A 25,343-nucleotide genomic window follows, 5' to 3' on the forward strand; every position below is an offset into this window, starting at 1 on the left:
ATCATCAACTGTGATCCTGCCGAGATTTAACACGTAGCTTCACAACACCAATGTTTCTTAATACAGAATTAATCTGAGCTCAATCCGAGCATCTTTGTAAAATTGATCATGTCAGTTCCTTCCGAGATTCAACCAGTAGCTTCAGAACACCCATGTTTCTTAGTACAAAATTAATCTCAGCTCAATCTGAGCAATTTAACAAATTGATCGTGTCAGTTCCTGCCGAGATTCAACCAGTAGCTTCAGAACACCAATGTTTCATAGTACAGAACAATTCTCTGCTCAATCTGAGCTGATTTAAAAAATCATCAACTCAAATCTCATTATGATCCAACCATTAGTTTCAGAACACCAATGTTTCATAGTAGAGAATTATTTCTCAGCTCAATCTGAGCAGATTACAAAAAATCATCAACTCAGATCTCGTTATGATTCCACCAGTAGCTTCAGAACACCAATATTTCTTGATACAGAATTAATCTCAGCTCAATCTGAGCAAATTAACACTTTGATCATCTCAGATCTCGTTTAGATTGAACCAGCAGCTTCAGAACACCCAAGTTTCTTAGTACAGAATTAATCTGAGCTCAATTTGAGCATCTTTGAAAAATTGATCATCTCAGATCCTGCCGAGATTCAACCAGTAGCTTCAAAACACCAATGTTTCTTACACAGATTTAATAACAACTCAATCTGAGCAGATTAAAAAAAAAATCATCTCAGATCCTGCCGAGATTTAACCAGTAGCTTCAGAACACCCATGTTTCTTAGTACAAAATTAATCTCAGCTCAATCTGAGCAATTTAACAAATTGATCGTGTCAGTTCCTGCCGAGATTCAACCAGTAGCTTCAGAACACCAATGTTTCATACTAGAGAATTATTCTCAGCTCAATCTGAGCAACTTAAAAAATTTATCATCTCAGATCGCGTTTAGATTGAACCAGCAGCTTCAGAACACCCATGTTTCTTAGTGCAGAATTAATCTGAGCTCAATTTGAGCATCTTTGAAAAATTGATCATCTCAGATCCTGCCGAGATTCAACCAGTAGCTTCAGAACACCCATGTTTCTTTGTACAAAATTAATCTCAGCTCATTCTGAGCAATTTAACAAATTGATCGTGTCAGTTCTTGCCGAGATTCAACCAGTAGCTTCAGAACACCAATGTTTCATAGTACAGAATTATTCTCAGCTCAATCTGAGCAGATTTAAAAAATCATCAACTCAGATATCGCTTAGATTCAACCAGTAGCTTGAAATACCGTTGTTTCTTAGTACAGAATTTATCTTAGCTCAATCTGAGCATCTTTGAAAAATTGATCATGTCTGTTCTTGCCGAGATTCAACCATTAGCTTCAGAACACCAATGTTTCATAGTAGAGAATTATTCTCAGCTCAATCTGAGCAGATTTAAAAAATCATCAACTCAGATCTCGTTATGATTCAACCAGTAGCTTCAGAACACCCATGTTTCTTAGTACAAAATTAATCTCAGCTCAATCTGAGCAATTTAACAAATTGATCGTGTCAGTTCCTGCCGAGATTCAACCAGTAGCTTCAGAACACCAATGTTTCATACTAGAGAATTATTCTCAGCTCAATCTGAGCAACTTAAAAAATTGATCATCTCAGATCGCGTTTAGATTGAACCAGCAGCTTCAGAACACCCATGTTTCTTAGTGCAGAACTAATCTGAGCTCAATTTGAGCATCTTTGAAAAATTGATCATCTCAGATCCTGCCGAGATTCAACCAGTAGCTTCAAAACACCAATGTTTCTTATTACAGAATTATTCTCAGCTCAATCTGAGCAATTTAACAAATTGATCGTGTCATTTCCTGCCGAGATTCAACCAGTAGCTTCAGAACACCAATGTTTCATAGTACTGAATTATTCTCAGCTCAATCTGAGCAGATTTAAAAAATCATCAACTCAAATCTCGTTATGATTCAACCAGTAGCTTCAGAACACCCTCGTTTCTTAGTACAGAATTTATCTTAGCTCAATCTGAGCATCTTTGAAAAATTGATCATGTCAGTTCTTGCCGAGATTCAACCATTAGCTTCAGAACACCAATGTTTCTTGATACAGATTTAATCTCAGCTCAATCTGAGCAGATTTAAAAAATTATCAACTCAAATCTCGTTATGATTCAACCATTAGCTTCAGAACACCAATGTTTCATAGTAGAGAATTATTCTCAACTCAATCTGAGCAGATTTAAAAAATCATCAACTCAGATCTCGTTATAATTCAACCAGTAGCTTCAGAACACCAATATTTCTTGATACAGAATTAATCCCAGCTCAATCTGAGCAAATTAAAAAATTGATCATCTCAGATCGCGTTTAGATTGAACCAGCAGCTTCAGAACACCCATGTTTCTTAGTACAGAATTAATCTGAGCTCAATTTGAGCATCTTTGAAAAATTGATCATCTCAGATCCTGCCAAGATTCAACCAGTAGCTTCAGAACACCCATGTTTCTTTGTACAAAATTAATCTCAGCTCAATCTGAGCAATTTAACAAATTGATCGTGTCAGTTCCTGCCGAGATTCAACCAGTAGCTTCAGAACACCCACGTTTCTTAGTACAGAATTTATCTTAGCTCAATCTGAGCATCTTTTTAAAATTGATCATGTCAGTTCTTGCCGAGATTCAACCATTAGCTTCAGAACACCAATGTTTCATAGTAGAGAATTATTCTCAGCTCAATCTGAGCAGATTTAAAAAATCATCAACTCAGATCTCGTTATGATTCAACCAGTAGCTTCAGAACACCAATTCTTCTTGATACAGAATTAATCTCAGCTCAATCTGAGCATCTTTGAAAAATTGATCATGTCAGTTCTTGCCGAGATTCAACCATTAGCTTCAGAACACCAATGTTTCATAATAGAGAATTATTCTCAGCTCAATCTGAGCAGATTTGTTGTTGTAGTGAACTCTGCCAAGAGTTAATTTATTCCGTACTCTGAATTCGGTGGTAAAACGCCAATTCATTATAATATAAGGGATTTCCCTTTATTTAATTCCATCCAGTGATATTCACACTCATAAAGAAGTATACCAGTTCCCATTATAATACACTTTGCGACCAATTCGCAAAGGGTTCCAATCCCTCACTTTGCGAACGGTAAATTTCCAATCCGCAAAGGTTCCCACTTCTCGGCGATTTGCCAAAGAAGGTACCAGACTAATTACAAATATTATAATTATAAATGCACTCATTGACTGGAGAAAACTCCGGGTCAATGAGGTTCCCACTTCCAGCGAGTTGCCAAGAAGGTACCAAATTAAGAGCAGATTAAAAAAATCATCAACTCGGATCTCGCTATGATTCAACCAGTAGCTTCAGAACACCCACGTTTCTTAGTACAGAATTTATCTTAGCTCAATCTGAGGAATTTAACAAATTGATCGTGTCAGTTCCAGCCGAGATTCAACCAGTAGCTTCAGAACACCAATGTTTCATAATAGAGAATTATTCTCAGCTCAATCTGAGCAGATTAAAAAAATCTTCAACTCAGATCTCGTTATGATTCAACCAGTAGCTTCAGAACACCAATATTTATTGATACAGAATTAATCTCAGCTCAATCTGAGCAAATTAAAAAATTGATCATCTCAGATCGCGTTCAGATTGAACCAGCAGCTTCAGAACACCCATGTTTCTTAGTACAGAATTAATCTGAGCTCATTTTGAGCATCTTTGAAAAATTGATCATCTCAGATCCTGCCGAGATTCAACCAGTAGCTTCAAAACACCAATGTTTCTTATTACAGAATTAATAACAACTCAATAAGAGCAGATTAAAAAAATCATCAACTCGGATCTCGCTATGATTCAACCAGTAGCTTCAGAACACCCACGTTTCTTAGTACAGAATTTATCTTAGCTCAATCTGAGGAATTTAACAAATTGATCGTGTCAGTTCCTGCCGAGATTCAACCAGTAGCTTCAGAACACCAATGTTTCATAATAGAGAATTATTCTCAGCTCAATCTGAGCAGATTAAAAAAATCATCAACTCAGATCTCGTTATGATTCAACCAGTAGTCTTGGTCCCAAGACCATTGGTGTTGCGCAGTCACACACAACCAACGTTCCGATTATGCACGGCAAAAACTGTCCACGCTTGTAATGAACGAACGCTAGCGGGCGCTCTGTTTCTCTGATTTAGATCTCACCATGGTCTTGAATATTTGCAACGACGGGTCTTAACTTTTTTATTGTTTTTCGGCAAATCTCCCCCGACTTTCCGGTGGAGCCAATCAGAGGCTGCGTTGCGGTTGGCTCATGAATAATTCATCAGTGTTGTGCATGTAGTGTACAATGCATGCAGTAATTCCATTGCATGACTTTTGCTTTACTCTGTGTGTGGGTATATATGTTTTTATCGGAGTATAATAATGTCCAGATCAGTAGGATTTGAAACTTTGACACAGGGTGGAAATACGATAAAGAAAGGTTTGTGGTACCAGCACAAACATTTCTGTGTATAATGTCCAGATCCAGACACCTGCATTGCCATGATATGCAGCTTGAAATGCGATCGTGGCGTTATGCTCCCGACATGCCAGGGCCCACACATGAAGCCTGTATTGGCTAAACAATTTGCTTATAGTTAGCACAAAATAGTATTGCTTAGCAGAAACTGGTTGCCAGCCAATTTTTAATTAAATTTGAAATTTTGTAGTGCCCAAGTAAATTTTTGGATAGTAAAGAAATTGTGTACAGTATTTTCTGCCAAACAGATATTAACTGGTGGGCCCTGTAGTGTTATTCACAGTGAAAGTTTTTTAATCTTGGGGGAAGGAAATCTTGAGGGATTCAAAAGCATCTTTGTGAGAACGTATTTTGAAACGTAACCGTAGCTGCATATCTTGGAACGTAAGCGTAGCTTGACTTGGGATTGAAAGCGTACTTTTTGATATTGTAGCGTAACCTATTAGTATCTTGGAGTGTATAAGCGTAGCTGAGTAGCTGCGTATCTTGGAACGTAACAGTATCTTTTGGTGGAGCGTAAGCATATCTTGGAACATAATTCATAGCTGCGTATCTTGGAACGTAAGCGTAACTTGACATGGGATTGAAAGCGTACCTTTTGATATTATGGCGTAACTTGAAGGAACGTAAGCAGATCTGTAAGCGCAGCTGAGTAGCTGTGTAGCTTGGAACGTTGACATCTTTTGGAACGTAAGCATATCTTGGACTGAAGCGTAGCATCTTGGAACATAAACGCAGCTGCGTATCTTTGAACGTAGGCATAGCTTGACTCGGGCTTGGAAGCGTACTTTTTGATATTATAGTGTAACTTGAAGGAACGTAGACCTAAGCGTATCTTGGAACGTAAACGTAGCTGCGTATCTTGGAATGTAAGCGTAGCTTGACTCGGGCTTGAAAACATACCTTTTGATATTATAGTGTAACTTGAAGGAACGTAGACCTAAGCGTATCTTGGAACGTAAACGTAGCCGAGTAGCTGCGTAGCTTGGAACGTAACCAAATAACATTTTTTGGGAATGTAGTCGTAACAATATCTTTTGGAATAACTCATGAGAAATTTCGAGTTTTGATTGCTTGTCCAGCGGCGACTACTGCTATTCAACTCCCAGTTATTTGAGGCGAATAGTCGGGTCATTAAATTCCACTAGTTGTCCAGTTTAATCATTACCTCAAAAATAACTCTTCATTCACAGAATTAAAAAAATAATACTTTGTTTGACAAAATTATGCTTTGAGGGAATTTTGTTTTAGCATTATTTTTATTTAAACCTTTTATAAAAAATTCTCATAATTTTTTTAAGCTACTCACACAATAACACTGTCAATATAACAATATGCGATATTCCTAGGTTTTGACATCATCAAAATTACCTGAAAACTCATAACAAAAAGAAATTAGGGGCCATTAATTAAAATGGAGCATATTGGAACGTTGCGATCATAAGAAACAACGGATTCGACACCCGCAAGCTGGGAGTTCATAGCGCCTGGGATTTAACACCTTCAACCCCACGAGACACGGCATGGGCGGTACGTGATATTCCACAAGGCTTATTTCACGTTCCGATTGCTCCACGCCGTGGGGCCATACAGCGTCCGATACACGGACTCTCTGAATGCTAATTTTACGTTCGATTTTTGACCATTATTTACGATTTCAAATCGTCACGTATCCATAATCTGAATAGGTACCTATACTTAAAATTTCACTGTTTTCCTTTTAATAGGCCTATAATGACCACGGAATCACTCTTTGAGCAAAGATTATTAAAAAAAGACCGCCGATCATATTGACCTTTGACTCGATCTAGTTTGAATAGTCATCTTCAATTCGTCACGTGATATGAATATTGCATACGTTAAAAGTAATTTACATAGTCTGGCCACGCCTTCAATTTGCAAATATCCAAGACCATGGTGAGCACAGGACATGGTGAGATCCGTAAATCAGAGAAACAGCGCCCGCTAGCGTTCGTTCATTACAAGCGTGGACAGTTTTTGCCGTGCATAATCGGAACGTTGGTTGTGTGTGACCGCGCAACACCAATGGTCTTGGAACCAAGACTATTCAACCAGTAGCTTCAGAACACCAATATTTCTTGGATACAGAATTAATCTCAGCTCAATCTGAGCAAATTAAAAAATTGATCATCTCAGATCGCGTTTAGATTGAATCAGAACACCCATGTTTCTTAGTACAGAATTAATCTGAGCTCATTTTGAGCATCTTTGAAAAATTGATCATCTCAGTTCCTGCCGAGATTCAACCAGTAGCTTCAGAACACCAATGTTTCATAGTACAGAATTATTCTCAGCTCAATCTGAGCAGATTTAAAAAATCATCAACTCAAATCTCGTTATGATTCAACCAGTAGCTTCAGAACACCCACGTTTCTTAGTACAGAATTTATCTTAGCTCAATCTGAGCATCTTTGAAAAATTGATCATGTCAGTTCTTGCCGAGATTCAACCATTTAGCTTCAGAACACCAATGTTTCATAGTAGAGAATTATTCTCAGCTCAATCTGAGCAGATTTAAAAAATCATCAACTCAGATCTCGTTATGATTCAACCAGTAGCTTCAGAACACCAATATTTCTTGATACAGAATTAATCTCAGCTCAGTCTGAGCAAATGAAAAAATTGATCATCTCAGATCTTAGCTCAATCTGAGCATCTTTGAAAAATTGATCATGTCTGTTCTTGCCGAGATTCAACCATTAGCTTCAGAACACCAATGTTTCATAGTAGAGAGTTATTCTCAGCTCAATCTGAGCAGATTTAAAAAATCATCAACTCAGATCTCGTTATGATTCAACCAGTAGCTTCAGAACACCAATATTTCTTGATACAGAATTAATCTCAGCTCAATCTGAGCATCTTTGAAAAATTGATCATGTCAGTTCTTGCCGAGATTCAACCATTAGCTTCAGAACACCAATGTTTCATAGTAGAGAATTAATCTCAGCTCAATCTGAGCAAATTAAAAAATGGATCATCTCAGATCGCGTTTAGATTGAACCAGCAGCTTCAGAACACCCATGTTTCTTAGTACAGAATTAATCTGAGCTCATTTTGAGCATCTTTGAAAAATTGATCATCTCAGATCCTGCCGAGATTCAACCAGTAGCTTCAAAACACCAATGTTTCTTATTACAGAATTAATAACAACTCAATAAGAGCAGATTAAAAAAATCATCAACTCAGATCTCGTTTAGATTCAACCAGTAGCTTGAAACACCGTTGTTTCTTAGTACAGAATTGAACTCAGCTCAATCTGAGCAATTTAAAATATTGATCATCTCAGATCCTGCCGAGATTCAACCAGTAGCTTCAAAACACCAATGTTTCATAGTAGAGAATTATTCTCAGCTCAATCTGAGCAGATTAAAAAAATCATCAACTCAGATCTCGTTATGATTCAACCAGTAGCTTCAGAACACCAATATTTCTTGATACAGAATTAATCTCAGCTCAATCTGAGCAAATTAAAAAATTGATCATCTCAGATCGCGTTTAGATTGAACCAGCAGCTTCAGAACACCCACGTTTCTTAGTACAGAATTTATCTTAGCTCAATCTGAGCATCTTTGAAAAATTGATCATGTCAGTTCTTGCCGAGATTCAACCATTAGCTTCAGAACACCAATGTTTCTTGATACAGAATTAATCTCAGCTCAATCTGAGCAGATTTAAAAAATTATCAACTCAAATCTCGTTATGATTCAACCATTAGCTTCAGAACACCAATGTTTCATAGTAGAGAATTATTCTCAGCTCAATCTGAGCAGATTTAAAAAATCATCAACTCAGATCTCGTTATAATTCAACCAGTAGCTTCAGAACACCAATATTTCTTGATACAGAATTAATCTCAGCTCAATCTGAGCAAATTAAAAAATTGATCATCTCAGATCGCGTTTAGATTGAACCAGCAGCTTCAGAACACCCATGTTTCTTAGTACAGAATTAATCTGAGCTCAATTTGAGCATCTTTGAAAAATTGATCATCTCAGATCCTGCCGAGATTCAACCAGTAGCTTCAGAACACCCATGTTTCTTTGTACAAAATTAATCTCAGCTCAATCTGAGCAATTTAACAAATTGATCGTGTCAGTTCCTGCCGAGATTCAACCAGTAGCTTCAGAACACCAATATTTCTTGATACAGAATTAATCTCAGCTCAATCTGAGCAAATTAAAAAATTGATCATCTCAGATCGCGTTTAGATTGAACCAGCAGCTTCAGAACACCCATGTTTCTTAGTACAGAATTAATCTGAGCTCATTTTGAGCATCTTTGAAAAATTGATCATCTCAGATCCTGCCGAGATTCAACCAGTAGCTTCAAAACACCAATGTTTCTTATTTACAGAATTATTCTCAGCTCAATCTGAGCAATTTAACAAATTGATCATCTCAGATCCTGCCGAGATTCAACCAGTAGCTTCAAAACACCAATGTTTCATAGTAGAGAATTATTCTCAGCTCAATCTGAGCAGATTTAAAAAATCATCAACTCAATTCTCGTTATGATTCAACCAGTAGCTTCAGAACACCAATATTTCTTGATACAGAATTAATCTCAGCTCAATTTGAGCAAATTAAAACATTGATCATCTCAGATCTCGTTTAGATTGAACCAGTAGCTTCAGAAAACCAACGTTTCTTAGTACAGAATTAATCTCAGCTCAATCAAAGCAATTTAACAAATTGATCATGTTAGTTCCTGCCGAGATTCAACCAGTAGCTTCAGAACACCAATGTTTCATAGTACAGAATTATTCTCAGCTCAATCTGAGCAGATTTAAAAAATTGATCATCTCAGATCCCGTTTAGATTGAACCAGTAGCTTCAGAACACCCATGTTTCTTAGTACAGAATTAATCTGAGCTCAATCTGAGCAATTTAAATAATTGATCGTGTCAGATCTTGCCGAGATTCAACCATTAGCTTCAGAACACCAATGTTTCATAGTACAGAATTTTTCTCAGCTCAATCTGAGCAGATTTAAAAAATCATCAACTCAGATCTCGTCAAAATATTGATATTGCTGCCTAGGATTCGAACGGGGGACCTCCGATCTCGCTTAGATTCAACCAGTAGCTTCAGAACACCCACATTTCTTAGTACAGAATTAATCTCAGCTCAATCTGAGCATCTTTGAAAATTGATAATGTCAGTTCCTTCCGAGATTCAACGAGTAGCTTCAGAACACCCATGCTTCTTAGTACAGAATTAATCTCAGCTCAATCTGAGCAGATTTAAAAAAATCATCGACTCAGATCTCGTCAAAATATTGATATTGCTGCCTAGGATTCGAACGGGGGACCTCCGATTCTGAAGTCGAGAGATCTACCGCTAGGCCAAATCGTTCCACAGAAATACCTAGGAAAATTTCCACTTATAAATATCTGCATCTCCTGATCAATTTTGAAACTGTCCAAACGTAAACAAAATATTGATATTGCTGCTTAGGATTTGAACGGGAGACCTCCGATTCTGAAGTCGAGTGGTCTACCGCTAGACCTAATCGTTCCACAGAAAAACCTAGGAAAAATCTCACATATAAAAACCTGCATCATCATTTCGAAAAAATTTCAACACTTTTGGAATTGAACTTATTGATTTTTTTTCCAAGCTTTTTGAAAAGTTAAAGAAATAACAATCTGTGTAGTTATTTTAAATTAATGTTTTTGTTTTATTTTTGTATTTTATTGGTTAATAAAATTCCAGGGTGGCACGATGAAAATATTAAAAGATTGTCACAGAATGTATTTATTCGATGTACAAAAATAAGACAGAATTTTGATCGTTGTGATTTTTGAAAATATTAAGAAATATTTGTAAAAAGAGAAACATTGGATCAATATTTATTTCCCTCCGAAGCATTTCTCATTTATTGCACGAGCTTGAAATGGTCATCATAATCAGTATCATAATTACTTAATGTCTACGACACTTTGTAGAAATAATACCCGGTGGTAAGAATGTGTACTGCATGTTAGAAATATACAAGAGCTGGGAATATTTATAACAAGGTCTAAACACAACACTTGGTAAAATTAGGTTCTGTACACGTCTAATTTGGGCCCCTGGGTACATTTCCACTGGAGGAATTGGGTATACTTCCCCTGGAGGAATGGGTACATGTCCACTTTGGGAGTGGGTACATTTCCACAATGGGAATGGGGACAGTTCCACTGGAAGAATGGGTACATTTCCACTATGGGAATGGGAACAGTTCCACTGGAGGAATGGGTACATTTCCACTTTTTGTTAATGGGTACATTTCCCACTATGGGAATGGGTACCCGACTAATTTGGGAATGGGCTGGCTGTGAGAATGGGTACATTTTCACTGGAATGGGTACATTTCTTCTGTGGAAATGGGTACATTTCCACTGTGGGAATGGGTACATTTCCACTGTGGGAATGGGTACATTTCCACTGTGGGAATGGGTACATTTCCACTGTGGGAATGGGTACATTTCCACTGTGGGAATGGGTACATTGTCAAACGCAAAGAAAATATTGCAATTCAGTTCTAGGATTCGAACGGGGGACCTCCGATTCTGAAGTCGAGACGTCTACCGGTAGACCAAATCGTTCCGCAGAAAAACCTAGGAAAAATCTGACATATAAATATCTGCATCATCATTTCGAAAGTGTCAAATTTAAACAAAATATTGTCATAGTTTGGCAAGGATTTGAACGGGGGGGGGGGGGGGGGACCTCTGTTCTGAAGTGAAGAGATCTACCGCTAGACCAAATCGTTCCACAGAAATACCTAGGAAAATTTCCACTTATAAATATGCGTCCCCTATCATTTTTGAAACTGTCCAAACGTAAACAAAGTGTTGACATCCCTGCCTAGGATTCGAACGGGGGACCTCCGATTCTGAAGTCGATAGATCTACCGCAAGACCAAATCGTTACACAGAAAAAAGTTAGAAAAATCCCAATTATAAATATCTACATCCCCTATCAATTTTGAAAATGTCAATATGTGAACAAAATATTGGCATCCCTGCCTAGGATTTGAACGGGGGACCTCCGATTCTAAAGTCGAGAGATCTACCGCTAGACCAAATCGTTCCACAGAAAAACCTAGGAAAAATCTCAAACATAAATATCACCATCATGGGTGCGTTCGTTTAGCTTCCCTGTGTCGACCCCGGTGTGCGGCGTTTTTTTTTTCAGGACTACGGCGGGTAATTATCTGCACACGTTTGTCCTGGGAAAAAACCCGCCACACACCGGGGTTGACCCAGGGAAGCTAAACGAACGCACCCTGTAACGCCCAAACTCAGGGAACTTGTTTCTGTCGATTGAGGGCGCTGTTGCAGTTCAGAGGTTGCTGCGAGGTTCTGAAAGTCATGGGTTAGTTCTAGCCCAGGTTGGACTCCTCCGTTGCAGGCAACGCGACGGAGTCCAGGGTATAAAGGTCCCGTACCATTGCAAAAATTTTTCAAAAATCTGTTAAAAATATTTCTACCTAACTCGGGAGTCTGAACTTTTACTCACATGTTCCTTGTAGTTGGAACTCAAAGTTCGCATTATTTAATATTGTTGAATTTTCTCCTTTGGTTTTAATAGTTTGTGAAAAGAAAATTTAAATTAGCGTGTTCTGATCCCACGTCGTGCACTAACTTACGTGTAAACACTTTGTTGCACTGATCACTGGCATCCTACTATTTGCAGCCAAATCGCTGTCAACAAACACTAACCGGATGGAAAATAGTCGGTGAGCAATTTATACAAAGCTCAGAACTATGCGATACCGGGCATTGACGTCTTGTGCCAAGACTTCATGAGCCGGAAGCGTATTTTTTCCTAGGACAAATGAGGCCACTTTTTAGCATAAATTAGCGCATGCTAACCGTCCCAAGAAAAAAAATATACGCGCGCAGGAAAGCGCCCTCTGTTGTCCGCACATATACAAGAAGCATGGTGAAAAAGCAAGACGGCGGCAGACGATTTTGCTGCACGCTTAGAATTTTCTTTTTTACAAGAAAAAAAATTGATATTTGTAACCGAAATTCAACCGGAAATTTATGAAAATTCTATATGAGCTGGAATATTTTATGCCTGGATTTTAAAATGTACAAATGTATATTGGAGGAGTTGAAGGCGAGTTAACGGCACCTACCCTGTTTTGACGGCGAATAGCGGCAAGATAAAGCGCTGTACTCAAAGCCATGCGCACTTGGGCTCACACTATCAAGTAGTACACGATGATCAACATCGCCAGTGCAGAACTTCGACATATTTTCGGATATAATTTCTTCCATGGATATATTTGTTAGCTGTGAACTCGTTGAGAATATAGTGAGGGACACTATGAATATATGAACGGAATTTCAGCTTCTCAAATCAGGTAAAAAGTAAAGAAAATTGTAGTCAAATTTGTGTTCGCATTGTAAAGAACCTTATACCCAGGACGTCAGTGCAGTGGCACTGACTGACGTCCTACCAGGGCTAGGGTTAGTTCAAGAGTAAAAGCCCAGTTTTCTTCACCCAAAGTATTAGATTCCCGCCAAGGTTTATTAAACGGTATGTGCATTGATTTTCTTGCCGGTAAATTACAGAGCTGATTGATTGATTGTGGTATATTTAGGTACAGATTTGAAGCCTAAAATAGTTGTATTTTGATAATGCGTTTAATTTGGTTGCACACACTTGGGGATTGTTTTCGGGTCATACATGCATATTGTCGTTGTTTGATATAACACAGGGTATAGCATAATATTATATGATTCAGTCAGTTGCTAATTGTCTTTATGTAGTGATTATAGCCCAGGGTTTATATGTCAAAGTTGGTTTAATAGATTCACTTCAGGCACATGGGTCAACACTTCAGGCACATGGGTCAATGTAAACATTGCTTTATTCAGTCCTTTATTTGCATAATTATTGGGGTAATTCTGGTTAGGTCCAATTTATTGGTACAATCGCTGAGTATTTCTTGTGGCATAAAATATTTTTGTTTCTATTTTCATTGTAGTTAAAGGCAGTGGACACTATTGGTAATTACTCAAAATAATTATTAGCGTAAAACCTTTCTTGGTGACGAGTAATGGGGAGAGGTTGATAGTATAAAACATTGTGAGAAACGGTTCCCTCTGAAGTGCCATAGATTTTGGGAAAGAAGTAATTTTCCGCGAATTTGATTTCGAGACCTCAGATTTAGAACTTGAGGTCTCGAAATCAACCATCTAATAAACGCCCACAACTTCGTGTGACAAGGGTGTTTTTTTCGTTCATTATTATCTCGCAAGTTCGATGACCGATTGAGCTCAAATTTTCACAGGTTTGTTATTTTATGCATATGTTGAGATACACCAACTGTGAAGGCTAGTCTTTGACAACTACCAATAGTGTCCACTGCCTTTAATCTGTGCTAGTCACAATGTCAACTAAGAAGAAGAATTATTAAAGAAACCGATTGAACTGAACTGAAAAAAATGAAGCACAGCATTATTCGTTTTTGGCAGATTCAACCATCATCATTTCGAAAATGTCAAATGTAAATAAAACATTGACATTCAGTTGTAGGATTCGAACGGGGGAACATCGATTCTGAAGTCGAGAGATATACCGCTAGATCAAATCGCTCCAAAGAAAAACCTAGGAAAAATTCCACTTATAAATATCTGCATCTGTCTCTTTGTACAGACCGTGCGGTACCGCCGCTCTGCACCGTTGCCTTCGTGTAAAGTTGAATCATTGGAGACAAGAATTGTGAATATACACGTTTTCATTTACCGTTTGTGGTGTTTCACGGAAACATCATGGCATATTTTTACATTTTTTGTGACTTTCCGGTCACTAGCGGTGGATCAAAATTTGGGTATAGGCACACGAGGGTGGTTGGCATTCAATTGTGTTAATCGTTAAGGTGTACAGTAGCGTCCAAAAATGTTATCGCGTCTCAAAAAAATAGTTTTTCCTCTATTATATCCATAAGACATACGACGCCATACTTTAGCGAAGAACCAAGTGCGCACGCGCAAATTCACAAACGCGCCAGGTCGCCCATTGTTTGTGTAAGGTACGTGGGTGATTACGATGTGTCGTTAAACGATGCGGTACCACAGGTTCGACTTTTGAAGTCCCTTCGTTCGAGCCCCTTCTCTTCCTTCCTCCATGGTTCACACAACCGAACGGAAGCTAGCATAGTATTGGGCCCGAAATTGCCAGCCGCGTATTCCCGGAAAAACCAGCCGCGTATTCGGGAAATAGAACACATGCAGTACAGGGAGGTGACAAGGTTCTCGATTCAAAACTGGAGACCGTTATTTTAATCGAACGAATTTTGCAATACAAGCAATAAAACACAATTTTTTAATGGATAATATATTTATTTATTAACTATATATTATTTTTAAGCAAAAACATTATGTTGAACTAATTAAAAAATATATACAAAAATGGGCCGCAAAATACCGAGCCAAATCCGAGTCAGTTTGTTTGCATCACTATGTAGTAAAATGCACTGTTTTGTAAAAATCATATAATGAAAAGAGTTTGTACCCTTCGTTAAAAGAATTTGTACCCTTCGTTATGATAAAAAAGTAATGTTTTAGACGAAAATCTTGAAGACTGGTACCATATGCACTTCAAATAACGAAGCGTGAACAATTGGTTCACTAATTAGTTGTTAATTAACCACAGTAATATATGCTATTTTCAATAAAAATGCGCACAATATAATGCATAGCGGTTGATTTAAAAACTTTTTGAAAAGAATTTGTACCCTTCGTTAAGATGTAAAATTAATTTTTAAGACCAGAATCTTAAAGACGGATAACATAGGCACTCCAAATAACGAAGCGTGAAAAATTGGTACACTAATTAGTTGTTAATTAACCAAGGTAATATTTGCTATTTTCAGTAAAAATGCGCACAACGGTTGACTTATAAACTATTTGAACAGAATTTGTACCCTTCGTTATGATATAAAATTAATTTTTAAGACCAGAATCTTCAAGACTGATACCATAGGCACTCAAAATAACGAAGCGTGAAAAATTGGTCTACTAATTAGTTGTTAATTAACCAAGGTAATATAGGTTTTCTCGGTCAAATTCGGCAAATGAGCAGTCAATTTCGTTTTCATGCGTTCGAATTAAAACTGTTTTGCCTCTTCAGTTGTTACTGCGTTTCAAATTCAGAATTCGGCCGTTCAATTTCGTTTTGAGTCGAGTCAAATTTCCTTAGCACCCTGCTCAATTTAGCGTATCGTCATTCTTTTTCGTGATACACACGCCTCAAGAAGCGTCTGTGAATTTGAATGCTGTTTTGATGAATTGTTAAATTGAATGATTATTTTGTTAAATGGAATAACGTAAAAGTACATTTGACTAGTCTTAAAACGAAAAAGAATGACCCTTTTCAGATAGCATTCAATTTTGTGCCAAATAGAATAAGCTGGTGGTTAAATTGGCTGCTCATTTTCCGAAATTGACCGAGAAAACCTATATTTGCTATTTTCAGTAAAAATGCGCACAACGGTTGACTTAAAAACTATTTGAAAAGAATTTGTACCCTTCGTTAAGATATAAAATTAATTTTCAAGACCAGAATCTAAAGACTGATTCCATAGGCACTCCAAATAACGAACCTTGAAAAATTTGTCAACTAACTAGTTGTTATAGTGTTCCATAGAGGACTATGGTGTTCCATAGAGGACAGCCTCCGTCGTGAGTTGTGAGTTGGGCCGTCGGAGTTGTGCGTTGGGCCGTCGGAGTTGCGGGTTGTCTGTCGGAGTTTTGAGTTGTCCGTCGGAGTTGTGGGTCGTCCGTCGGAGTTTTGAGTTGGTCCGTCGGAGTTGTGAGTTGGGCCGTCGGAGTTGTGGGTTGTCCTCGAGGTTGTGAGTTGTCCGTCCGAGTTGTGAGTTTTCCGTCGGAGTTGTGAGTTCCGTCGGAGTTGTGAGTTGTCCGTCGGAGTTGTGAGTTGGCCGTCGGAGCTGTTGGTTGGCCGTCGTAGTTGTGAGTTGGCCGTCTGACTTTTTATTTGTTTAACTAAACTGCAATGGCCAATAGCTGGCGTATAGGCCTACTTCCGGGTTCTTGCTTGGCAATTTTCACATGTGATTGAGGCTCCGTGATTGAGTTCCGATTGTGATTATTGTACCTTGCTGTCTCGATTTCTCACCGAGAAGGCAATGAGATGTCGTTTTTGCTTACCTTAGGCCTACATGAAATGGATGGACCCATGTGTTTAATGCTGTTATTGGGAAATTAGGCCGATGTTTTGTTCGCACTATCTGATATTTTATACTATAGATTTTCTCGGTCGAATTCAGAAAATGAGCAGCCAATTTCATTTTCATGCGTTCGTGTTGAAGCGGTTTGGCCTCTCCAGTTGTTACTGCGTTTCAAATTCAGAATTCGGCCATTAATTTCGTTTTGAGTTGATTCAAATTCCTATAGCATTCTGTGCAAATTAGAGTTTCGCCATTCTTTTTCGTGTCACACACGCCTCAAGAAGCGTCTGCGAATTTGAATGCTGCTTTGATGAATTATTAAATTGAATGATTATTTTGTTAAACCGAATGACGCAACATTACATTTGACCAATCATAAAACGAAATCGAGTGACCCTTTTCAGTAGCATTCGATTTCGCGCGAAATAGAATAGCTTGGTGGTTAAATTTGCTGCTCATTTGCCGAAATTGACCGAGAAAACCTATATTTATCTACGCCCCTATTCGAAATGTTGTTCATGAATTGTAACAATATTCTTTAATAACTGCAGGTAGGATGATGGCCTTATTAGAATATAGGTTTTCTCGGTCAATTTCGGAAAATGAGCAGCCAATTTAATCCAGGCGTTCGAATTTAAAAGCTACTTTGCCTCTCTGGTTTTTACTGCGTTTCAAATTCAGAATTAGGTCATTCAATTTAGTTTTGAGGCATTCAAATTCCTAGCACACTCGTTCTTTTTTTTATGACGCACAATCATCATTCAATTTAGCAAAGCTGGTTCGACTAGAGATTTGCTGATTTAATCATTTTCAATTTCGTAAAGAGGCAATCAATTTCGCTAAACGAGGATTCAAATAAGTACGACCAAAGAAATATGAATAAACAGATAAACTGTACAGTTAAAGGCAACTGTGGGTATGTTCAGACAGCGTACTAACTTAGACCCGAACCGGTCTAACTTTTACGAGCAGCGGGGGGTGGTCGTAAAAATAAAAACCCATTGCGTTCAGACAGCACAGAGTTAAACCCGATCCGGTTTATCTTCGGTTTTAAGAGGTCAAAGTAGACGCGACCCCGTTGCTCTAACATCCGGTTTTATTCATCAGATTCACGCACCGAGTATGCCGATATACTGAGTGCCCCATACCCTGGATGATACAAATGGCTCAATCGAACGCGGTAACAGTTTTACCGTTAGGAGGATATGGGCACTTAAAACAAACATGAACACGACTCGAAATTATTTTTTTAAACAAACAAAATATTGATACAAACCGCCGAAAAAACTCACCAAAATATTGTCCATATTCCATGAAACAGAACACGTTTCATTTTTGTGTTTTGTTTTATACCACTGTTTCCGATTTAATAAATACTTTTAGTTTGTACTTCAATCGATTGGAAGTTGCGATCTCTCAAAAGCTGGTGCCGCGATTTTTATTCCGATTCGTTCATAAACACAACTACACACGTGCAAGTTACGACATGTACTTTGCAGTATTTTCCCAACTTCCCAACAACGTGGTGATATTGCTGGCGTAGGGAATTTCCCCTACACACAGCCTCGCGCCCACTGCAGTTCATTCTCCTAGATTGAAAGTACAGCACGCTAGTAACGGTGACGGCAATAGAAAGGCACATCCACGGGATCGGTGATGGATAACTATGGGATATCAGAGAGTGATCACTATGGGATGGCAGCACTGTACATGTGAGAAGCAATACATATGCTTCTTCGCTGCGCTTGTAGTATACGCATGAAAAACAGTTTCAATTTATTGTAGGACACTCAACAAAAAAAGCTTGGAAAATATAATTTTGTTTCAGAATTTAATAAATCATGGGCGTGGGCCTGTGTTAAACTGCATACACCGATGCGATCGAGAGGGTTTCGCCAACTCGGTAAGCGGCAAGAAAGTAATATAAATACTCGGTGCTTTTCAGCATCAGAGGCAACAGAAACCGTATACAAGCACTCCGGGTCCTGGGCGTGTGCATTGAACCACACAATGGGTCGTCCGTTGTGAGTTAAAACCGGATGTCATTCTGTCCACACGCAGTGTTAAAAGATAAACCCGAACCGGTTTAGACTTAGACCGCCTCGCTGGACGGTTTAAGTTTTGGGGTTTAAACCCGATCCGGTCTAACTTTATTTGCGTTCACACGCACAAAAGTTGAACCCGAACCGGTCTAAGTGGACTTAGACCAACTTTAGTACGGCGTGTGAACGACCCCTGTTTCTAACTTCCCTTTTAAAGCAAGCGAACCTTATTTGTTTGTTTGTTTGTATATTTCCAGTAGACTTTGCCTGGGGCCCCATAAGGTGTTTTCGGGAGAGATTTAATGGTTAACTGAGCAAGACCCGATTTTTAATTTTTTTTATTTTTTATGTTTTTTTACCATAAATCTGTTGGCGTGCCAGACTTCTTGGCATAATTATGTTAAAGAGTGACAAAATAATGAGCAGCATGCCTTTAACATTCGTAAGGAAACACAAGTTAACCAAGCGTTTTTAGGAATGCACAAATTCCAGAATTGACTGCCCCCAAAAAAATCATGCGAATTTAAATGCAGCTTCGATGAATTGTTAAATGGAATGATTATTTTGTTAAATTGAATAACGTAAAAGTACATTTGACTAGTCTTAAAATGAAATCGAATTACCCTTTTCAGAAGCATTCGATTTCGTGCGAAATAGAATAGGCTGGTGGTTAAATTGGCTGCTCATTTTCCGAAATTGACCGAGAAAACCACGAACAGCATAAAAGTGTAGAATTTGAACATACAGGGCAGGTCAGCACGCCATCGTCACGCGTGTGTGAAGACCTCTCGAACAATGATGAAATATGATTGCTGCTACCACCTTCCAGAAGTTGTGATGTGCTCAATAGTGACATAGCTTAAGACAATGGAAGGATATCAAAAAATATCCTTCACCTGCTCGATTAATGTCTCTGATTTGTACCTTTGTATAACTCCTTTATTTGCCAAATGGGAGGCTCCCCCCGATCTCAGACTATGCAAACCGTATATCTTCGGGTTTTGAATTCCTATTAATTTAAGAGCATCTATAAATAATTCACGACATCTAGTATAACTTAGGGGCTTATTCACATGAGGTTTATACATTTTAATACTGGGATGGTATGATAGTGCTGTGAATAGATGTACATCTTGACCAATTGTAACACTAGATCTGGACATAAAATTCCGTAATATCGCAACAGGGGAGTACGAGGTGTGAGTATCGGATAGATAAGCTTTATTCCCTTCTCTAAAAATGTCCGTCTTGGATCTGGGTATGAAAATACTAAATCCTTTATTATTCGGAAGTTCTTCAATATGAGAAGCCTTTATCTGCACCATTTCATCGTGCCTGAAAAGTAGGGCGAATTTTAAGGAAACATAGCAGGCTGTTCTTAGTTCCATTAATGTGTTATCAGCTCCTCCTAATTGGTCAACTATACGTTTAACTTGCTCTAGAGTTATTGGTTCTTTTTGAATTGGTGGTTTGTGAAGTTGACGTCTGGCACTTACTAAAATCTGTTGAACTATTGGTGGGTCTACCGGGTTTATTTTTGCATTAACTAAAGTATGTACCCATTTGATGGCTGCTGCAGCTGATGTGAGAACGCTATTCGAGTTTGCTTTTTCTTTTAATTGAACAAAGTATGCGGCTATTACTTCCTCTTGAATTGGAAGTTTTATGTCTGTACACATTTCCTTAATCCAAGCAAAAAACTGCCTGCATTTGTATAAATATGCAATGGTTGTGCCATCTGCCTTAGACAACACAGCTTCATTGAAGATTTGTCTTCTCATACTGTCCAGCTGGATTGGAAATTCTGTCCAAAACGGTTGTGAGTATACTATCTATAGTGCAAGCAAAAATAAATACAATATATTGAACAAGTAATAATCCATTAAAGATTCGGAATCAGTTAGGTTGCAGTGCAATCGATGAAAACAGCACAATAACACCTTTAAATCTCTGGGAACCGAGTAATGAATTTTTGTTCCTTCCAAGTTCCAAAGCATTTTCCCCTTCGACTGAAACAAATCCCTCTATCCATTTTTTGTAGTGTAACCACATAATTGACCAAAACACTGAAGAAGGCCACTGTGGGAAAACTAAAGTACCTTTAGCTTTACAGTTGAGGAGTGTCTGTAAAACACTCGGAATCAAAACCACTAGGGGTACTAATAGACAATTCTCTCCTGACCAATTTTGGGCAAAGGCATCTACTCCAGAAGTGCCCGGGTTCCAAAATCTCGAAAAGAAACGTGGAAGTTTGGTATTATAATGACAGGCGAAACAATCTACGGAAAATGGACCCCACAGCTTTGTTAGAATATGAAAAAATGGTGTTGATATCATCCAATCATCAGTGTCAACCAATCTACTTACGAAATCTGCTTGTTCGTTTTTATTCCTAGGGATCCATTCAACTTCAATTCTAATGTTGTGATGCATGCAAATCTGAAATATGTCATTTGCGATTCCTTGTAATTCTGTATTCATACTGCCAACTTCAACAATCCTTGCCGCAGGTTGACTATCTGTATAAATCTTTAACTGGGACCCCGAAACCATAGGTAAGAAGGAAGAAATAGCGATAAGAATGGTATTAAGTTCTCTCCATGTGGAACTTTTGGTTGCTTGTTCTTCTGACCATTGCTTGTGGGCTGTATGTACATCATTACAAACGATTGCACCCGACCCTGTTGCACTTGCATCACAACATACAATCTTATTCACTTTCCTACTTGCAAATACGTGCCTTACATTTAATATAGAAACATTTCGGGACCAGAACTGAACTTCAGAATTGGTTTGGTGAGTTAAAGTTATTGAATCAGCTTCGTCGTTGGCTTGAGCGATCTGAACTTGGCAATGCCTAGTCATAAGCCTAGAAATATTGCCACATACTGGACCAAGTGAAATAATTTGTCCAACAAAAGAATGTAGTTTACGAACAGTTAAGTTGTGCGTTTCTTGAATTTCACGAATGTTTTTTTGTATTTTATCTATGCGCCTGTCAAGTACTCTAAGTGTTCCTTCTCTAGTGTCCCAACGCATACCTAACCATTCAATTGACTCTGAAGGCTCCCATACGCTCTTGGCAATGTTATAAATGAATCCCGCTCTTAACAAATCAACTCTCACATGTTTACATATTTTCTTAGCTTCAGTTGCATCAATTTCAGTATTATTTGTTAACTTTGGAATAACAATAAAACCATCATCCAAGTATAGAGCAATTAGAATACCAGAAGCTCTCCAATGTGTGACCAAAGGTTTCAGCACTTTTGTGAAAATTAGTGGAGCAGACGATAAGCCAAAAGGAAGAAAGTGAGTTCGAAATATCTTTGAACTCCATTAATTGTCTATGAAAACCCGAGATCCTTCTGATAAGCCTTAGCTATGTATATGTGATGATAACCTGATTTAAGGTCAAAAGTTATAAGCTGTGCATTTTCAGAGAAAAACTGCAAGGCAGCTTTCCAGTCATCGATTTTGAAATGATTCTTTTGTACAAACTTATTTATCCTGCTCAAGTCAAGTATTAATCGTTTCTTCCCTGAAGGTTGAAAAGCTACAGATAACGGACTAACTGTGTAAGATGGGACTGGCTTCTCTGATATTCTGTTTGAAGTCAACAATTCAAGAATGGAATCAGTGACAAAGGAAATCTCGTTTAATGCTGAATTGTTGTTCCGATAAAACATTGGTGGCGGGAATTCTATAAAAGGAATTTTGTAACCTTCAGTAACTACCGACATGATCATTTTAGATGCACCTATACTTTGCCAAAATTGGGCACACTGCTTTAGTCTTCCCTTTACATTCGTTGTATCAGTCTTTAGCTCTTCGTTAATGTATTAATCGAAATCACATTGTACCTCTAACACATCCCCGAATTTCTGCTCTAGGTGGGTGACTCTAAGCTGTCACGCTCGATCCTGTGCTGCTGGCTCCGTTGTTGATGGTTGCTGTATAGGGGACTGGGATGTTGGAATTTTAGAAGGTGCTGGCAATAAGAGCCGGGCTTGGTCGCTGATAAACTGGGATCTGCCAGGGTGAGGTTCTACTGAACTGGTTGTATCCAGCCGTCGAAATTGCTCTATCTCTTGGTTTGGCCTTGGAAGTGATGGCGACGGGGTAGAATGGGCACTCTCTCGCCCAATGCCCTGGCCTTCTACAACTGAAGCACATGTCAGCATGTGGCAAGCCTGTAAGAGAAATATATCAATCAGAAAAGTTATAAGAGTCAGTATAAACGTTATCAAACGATATAGAAACGCCATGATTGTGAAAGATAACCATTGGCAATAAGATTGTGTTAACCCCAAGTTAACACTCCCGTGTGCGGTGTTACGGCCTGAACTGATTGACTGAACCTATTGTCCCCTTATATACGCGTATACGCTTCATTGATTTTAACTTTCCCGCAGGCAATAAACCACGTGACCCTGACGATTGGATTAGACTCGCTTTCAAGTCATCCCTCCAAATGAAACTATATTTTCATATTACTTCGCTACGCTCATACGCATGAAAAGCAGTTTCATTTTCTATGGACGACAAGAAACAAAACACACTTCATAATACAAACAATTTGTTTCAGATAATTTTATTATAGCATGGGATTGGGCCGTAGCGCAACGGTGATGAACTATAACAAAGTATTTCTTGAAGGGGATGAAATATATACATATACCTCGAAAAAGATAACGATCACTAGGATCGCAATATCTCTTGACGCCCACATCACTCGAGCTGGGAGATTTTCGGGGTCGCTTTCTTCCTTCTAACTCTTTCAACGCAGATTCTTCTGCGATATGGATACGCTTTCTCTCTTCAGCTGTCTGTTTGTCCCCTGTCTTGTCCAGGTGTTGCACTGTTATCCACCCTGCCTTGCTGTTGTCGGCATATTTAATCTTCTTTCGCTCGGACACCAGCTCCTTGGCTTCTTGGATTCCTTCGATGGCTTCCTGGATGTTGCCCTTCTTTAGAAGAGATATCTTGATCTTGTCAAGGGCGATCTCTAATTTACCGCAAAATTCAAATTGTGCTGCATTTCCCGGTTTGAGATCTTTTGCCTCTAGCTTGTTCCGAAGCTCCTTTATACTGGTGTCGTCTGTGCTTTGATTACAGTTATTCAAAGATTCGAATTTATGGTTGAAATAGGTCTTGAATTTATCGAAGAGTGCCTCTGGATTAAAAGCTGTAGGTTGATCAGTATCACTGGAAGCCATGATTGTGAAAGATAACCATTAGAAGCAATAGAAATTGTGTTAACGCCAAGTTAACACTCCCGTGTGCGGTGTTACGGCCTGAACTGATTGACCGAACCTATTGTCCCCTTATATACGCGTATACGCTTCATTGATTTTAACTTTCCCGCAGGCAATAAACCACGTGACCCTGACGATTGGATTAGACTCGCTTTCAAGTCATCCCTCCAAATGAAACTATATTCTTCTTCTATGGTCACCTTACCAGTTAGTTTAGAGTTTTAGCATAGTTAGGGTTAGAGGCGTCTGTCTCCCGAAAAGGTCAAAACATTATCGATGCCAGCAGAGATAGGCCTAGGTAATAAGTAATTAATTAGTTCTCTGTTGGCGGGACAGACGTATCCCCATACTTTTGTTTGGGCACTGGCCTGGTGACCAGTCTTTTTTCTTTGTCTTTTTCTTCCACTCTGTGCTTTTTTTAAGTGTTCTGCGCCTCTAATCATATTGTTTGTACGGGGAACAATATAAATTTTAAATGTTATTATTATTATTATTAGCTGTTCCGACCGTCCGTCGGAACAGGTATTGTTTTCGTCTAGATTTTTATTGTTTTTATTATTATTATTCTTTGTTTCTCCCCTTAATCCCATAGCGTTTGTACACGTTTTTGCGGCAGCCTAATCTCCTAAACCATAATACGAAAGAGTGAGTTTATTATACCAAATTGAAGCTTAGAACATAAGCTTAATTCTTATCGTACAAAAAATAAAAATTGTTAATTAATAAGCCTTAATTAAGCTTATGAATATTTAATTAGCAAACCTAGTTAACACCATATCTCAAAAAGTAGACCGCCGATCCTGAAACCTTTTTCAGCTATACACTAGTCAGGTCCTGTTAAGGTGATTTCTGACATACAATTTCGGACGACGTCACCATGACGTCATGTAATGCACGTTTTGTGTCTGTGCACAAACACAATGGCTCTTCAAATCTATACTTTGAACTGGTCAAAAACACAATAACTTCAAAATATGTATCTTTTAGTTTCCTAAATATCATATTATGTGTAGAAAAATACACTGATTCTAATAAGATTTGTTTCAGTCCATAAAAGCAATCAATGTTCGTCTACTAATTAATTAATCAATTAGAATCTTGGCGTCATGGGTACAACGTAGTACTTCATAAACTGGGTGCAGTCACTTTCACATCAATGTTTAAACTTCTCTATGGCTCTTGCAACACACTGCGGACCTGGATGGGTTGAAGACACCGGGGAGAGTCTTAGAAGATGATGTCGTGATATTAGCATATTTTATTTGTTTTTGAAAAATGTCAACTAGTAATTAATTATCCACATGACCCTCATTTGCATATT

General features: G+C 38.3%; 1 protein-coding gene and 1 pseudogene across 1 annotated transcript; both read right to left on the bottom strand.

Annotated features, from left to right (window-relative positions):
- Positions 1-19,642: 19,642 nt before the first annotated feature.
- Positions 19,643-20,545, bottom strand: LOC139946197 (uncharacterized). Its single transcript, XM_071943820.1, has one exon. The coding sequence runs from the start codon at positions 20,543-20,545 to the stop codon at positions 19,643-19,645; it is 903 nt and encodes a 300-aa protein (XP_071799921.1).
- Positions 20,546-20,664: 119 nt separating this feature from the next.
- Positions 20,665-21,629, bottom strand: LOC139946198 (uncharacterized; annotated as a pseudogene).
- Between the last annotated feature and the right edge of the window lie 3,714 nt (positions 21,630-25,343).

This window comes from Asterias amurensis, chromosome 13 (genome assembly GCF_032118995.1).
Source record: "Asterias amurensis chromosome 13, ASM3211899v1".
Classification (NCBI taxonomy): Eukaryota; Metazoa; Echinodermata; class Asteroidea; order Forcipulatida; family Asteriidae; genus Asterias; species Asterias amurensis.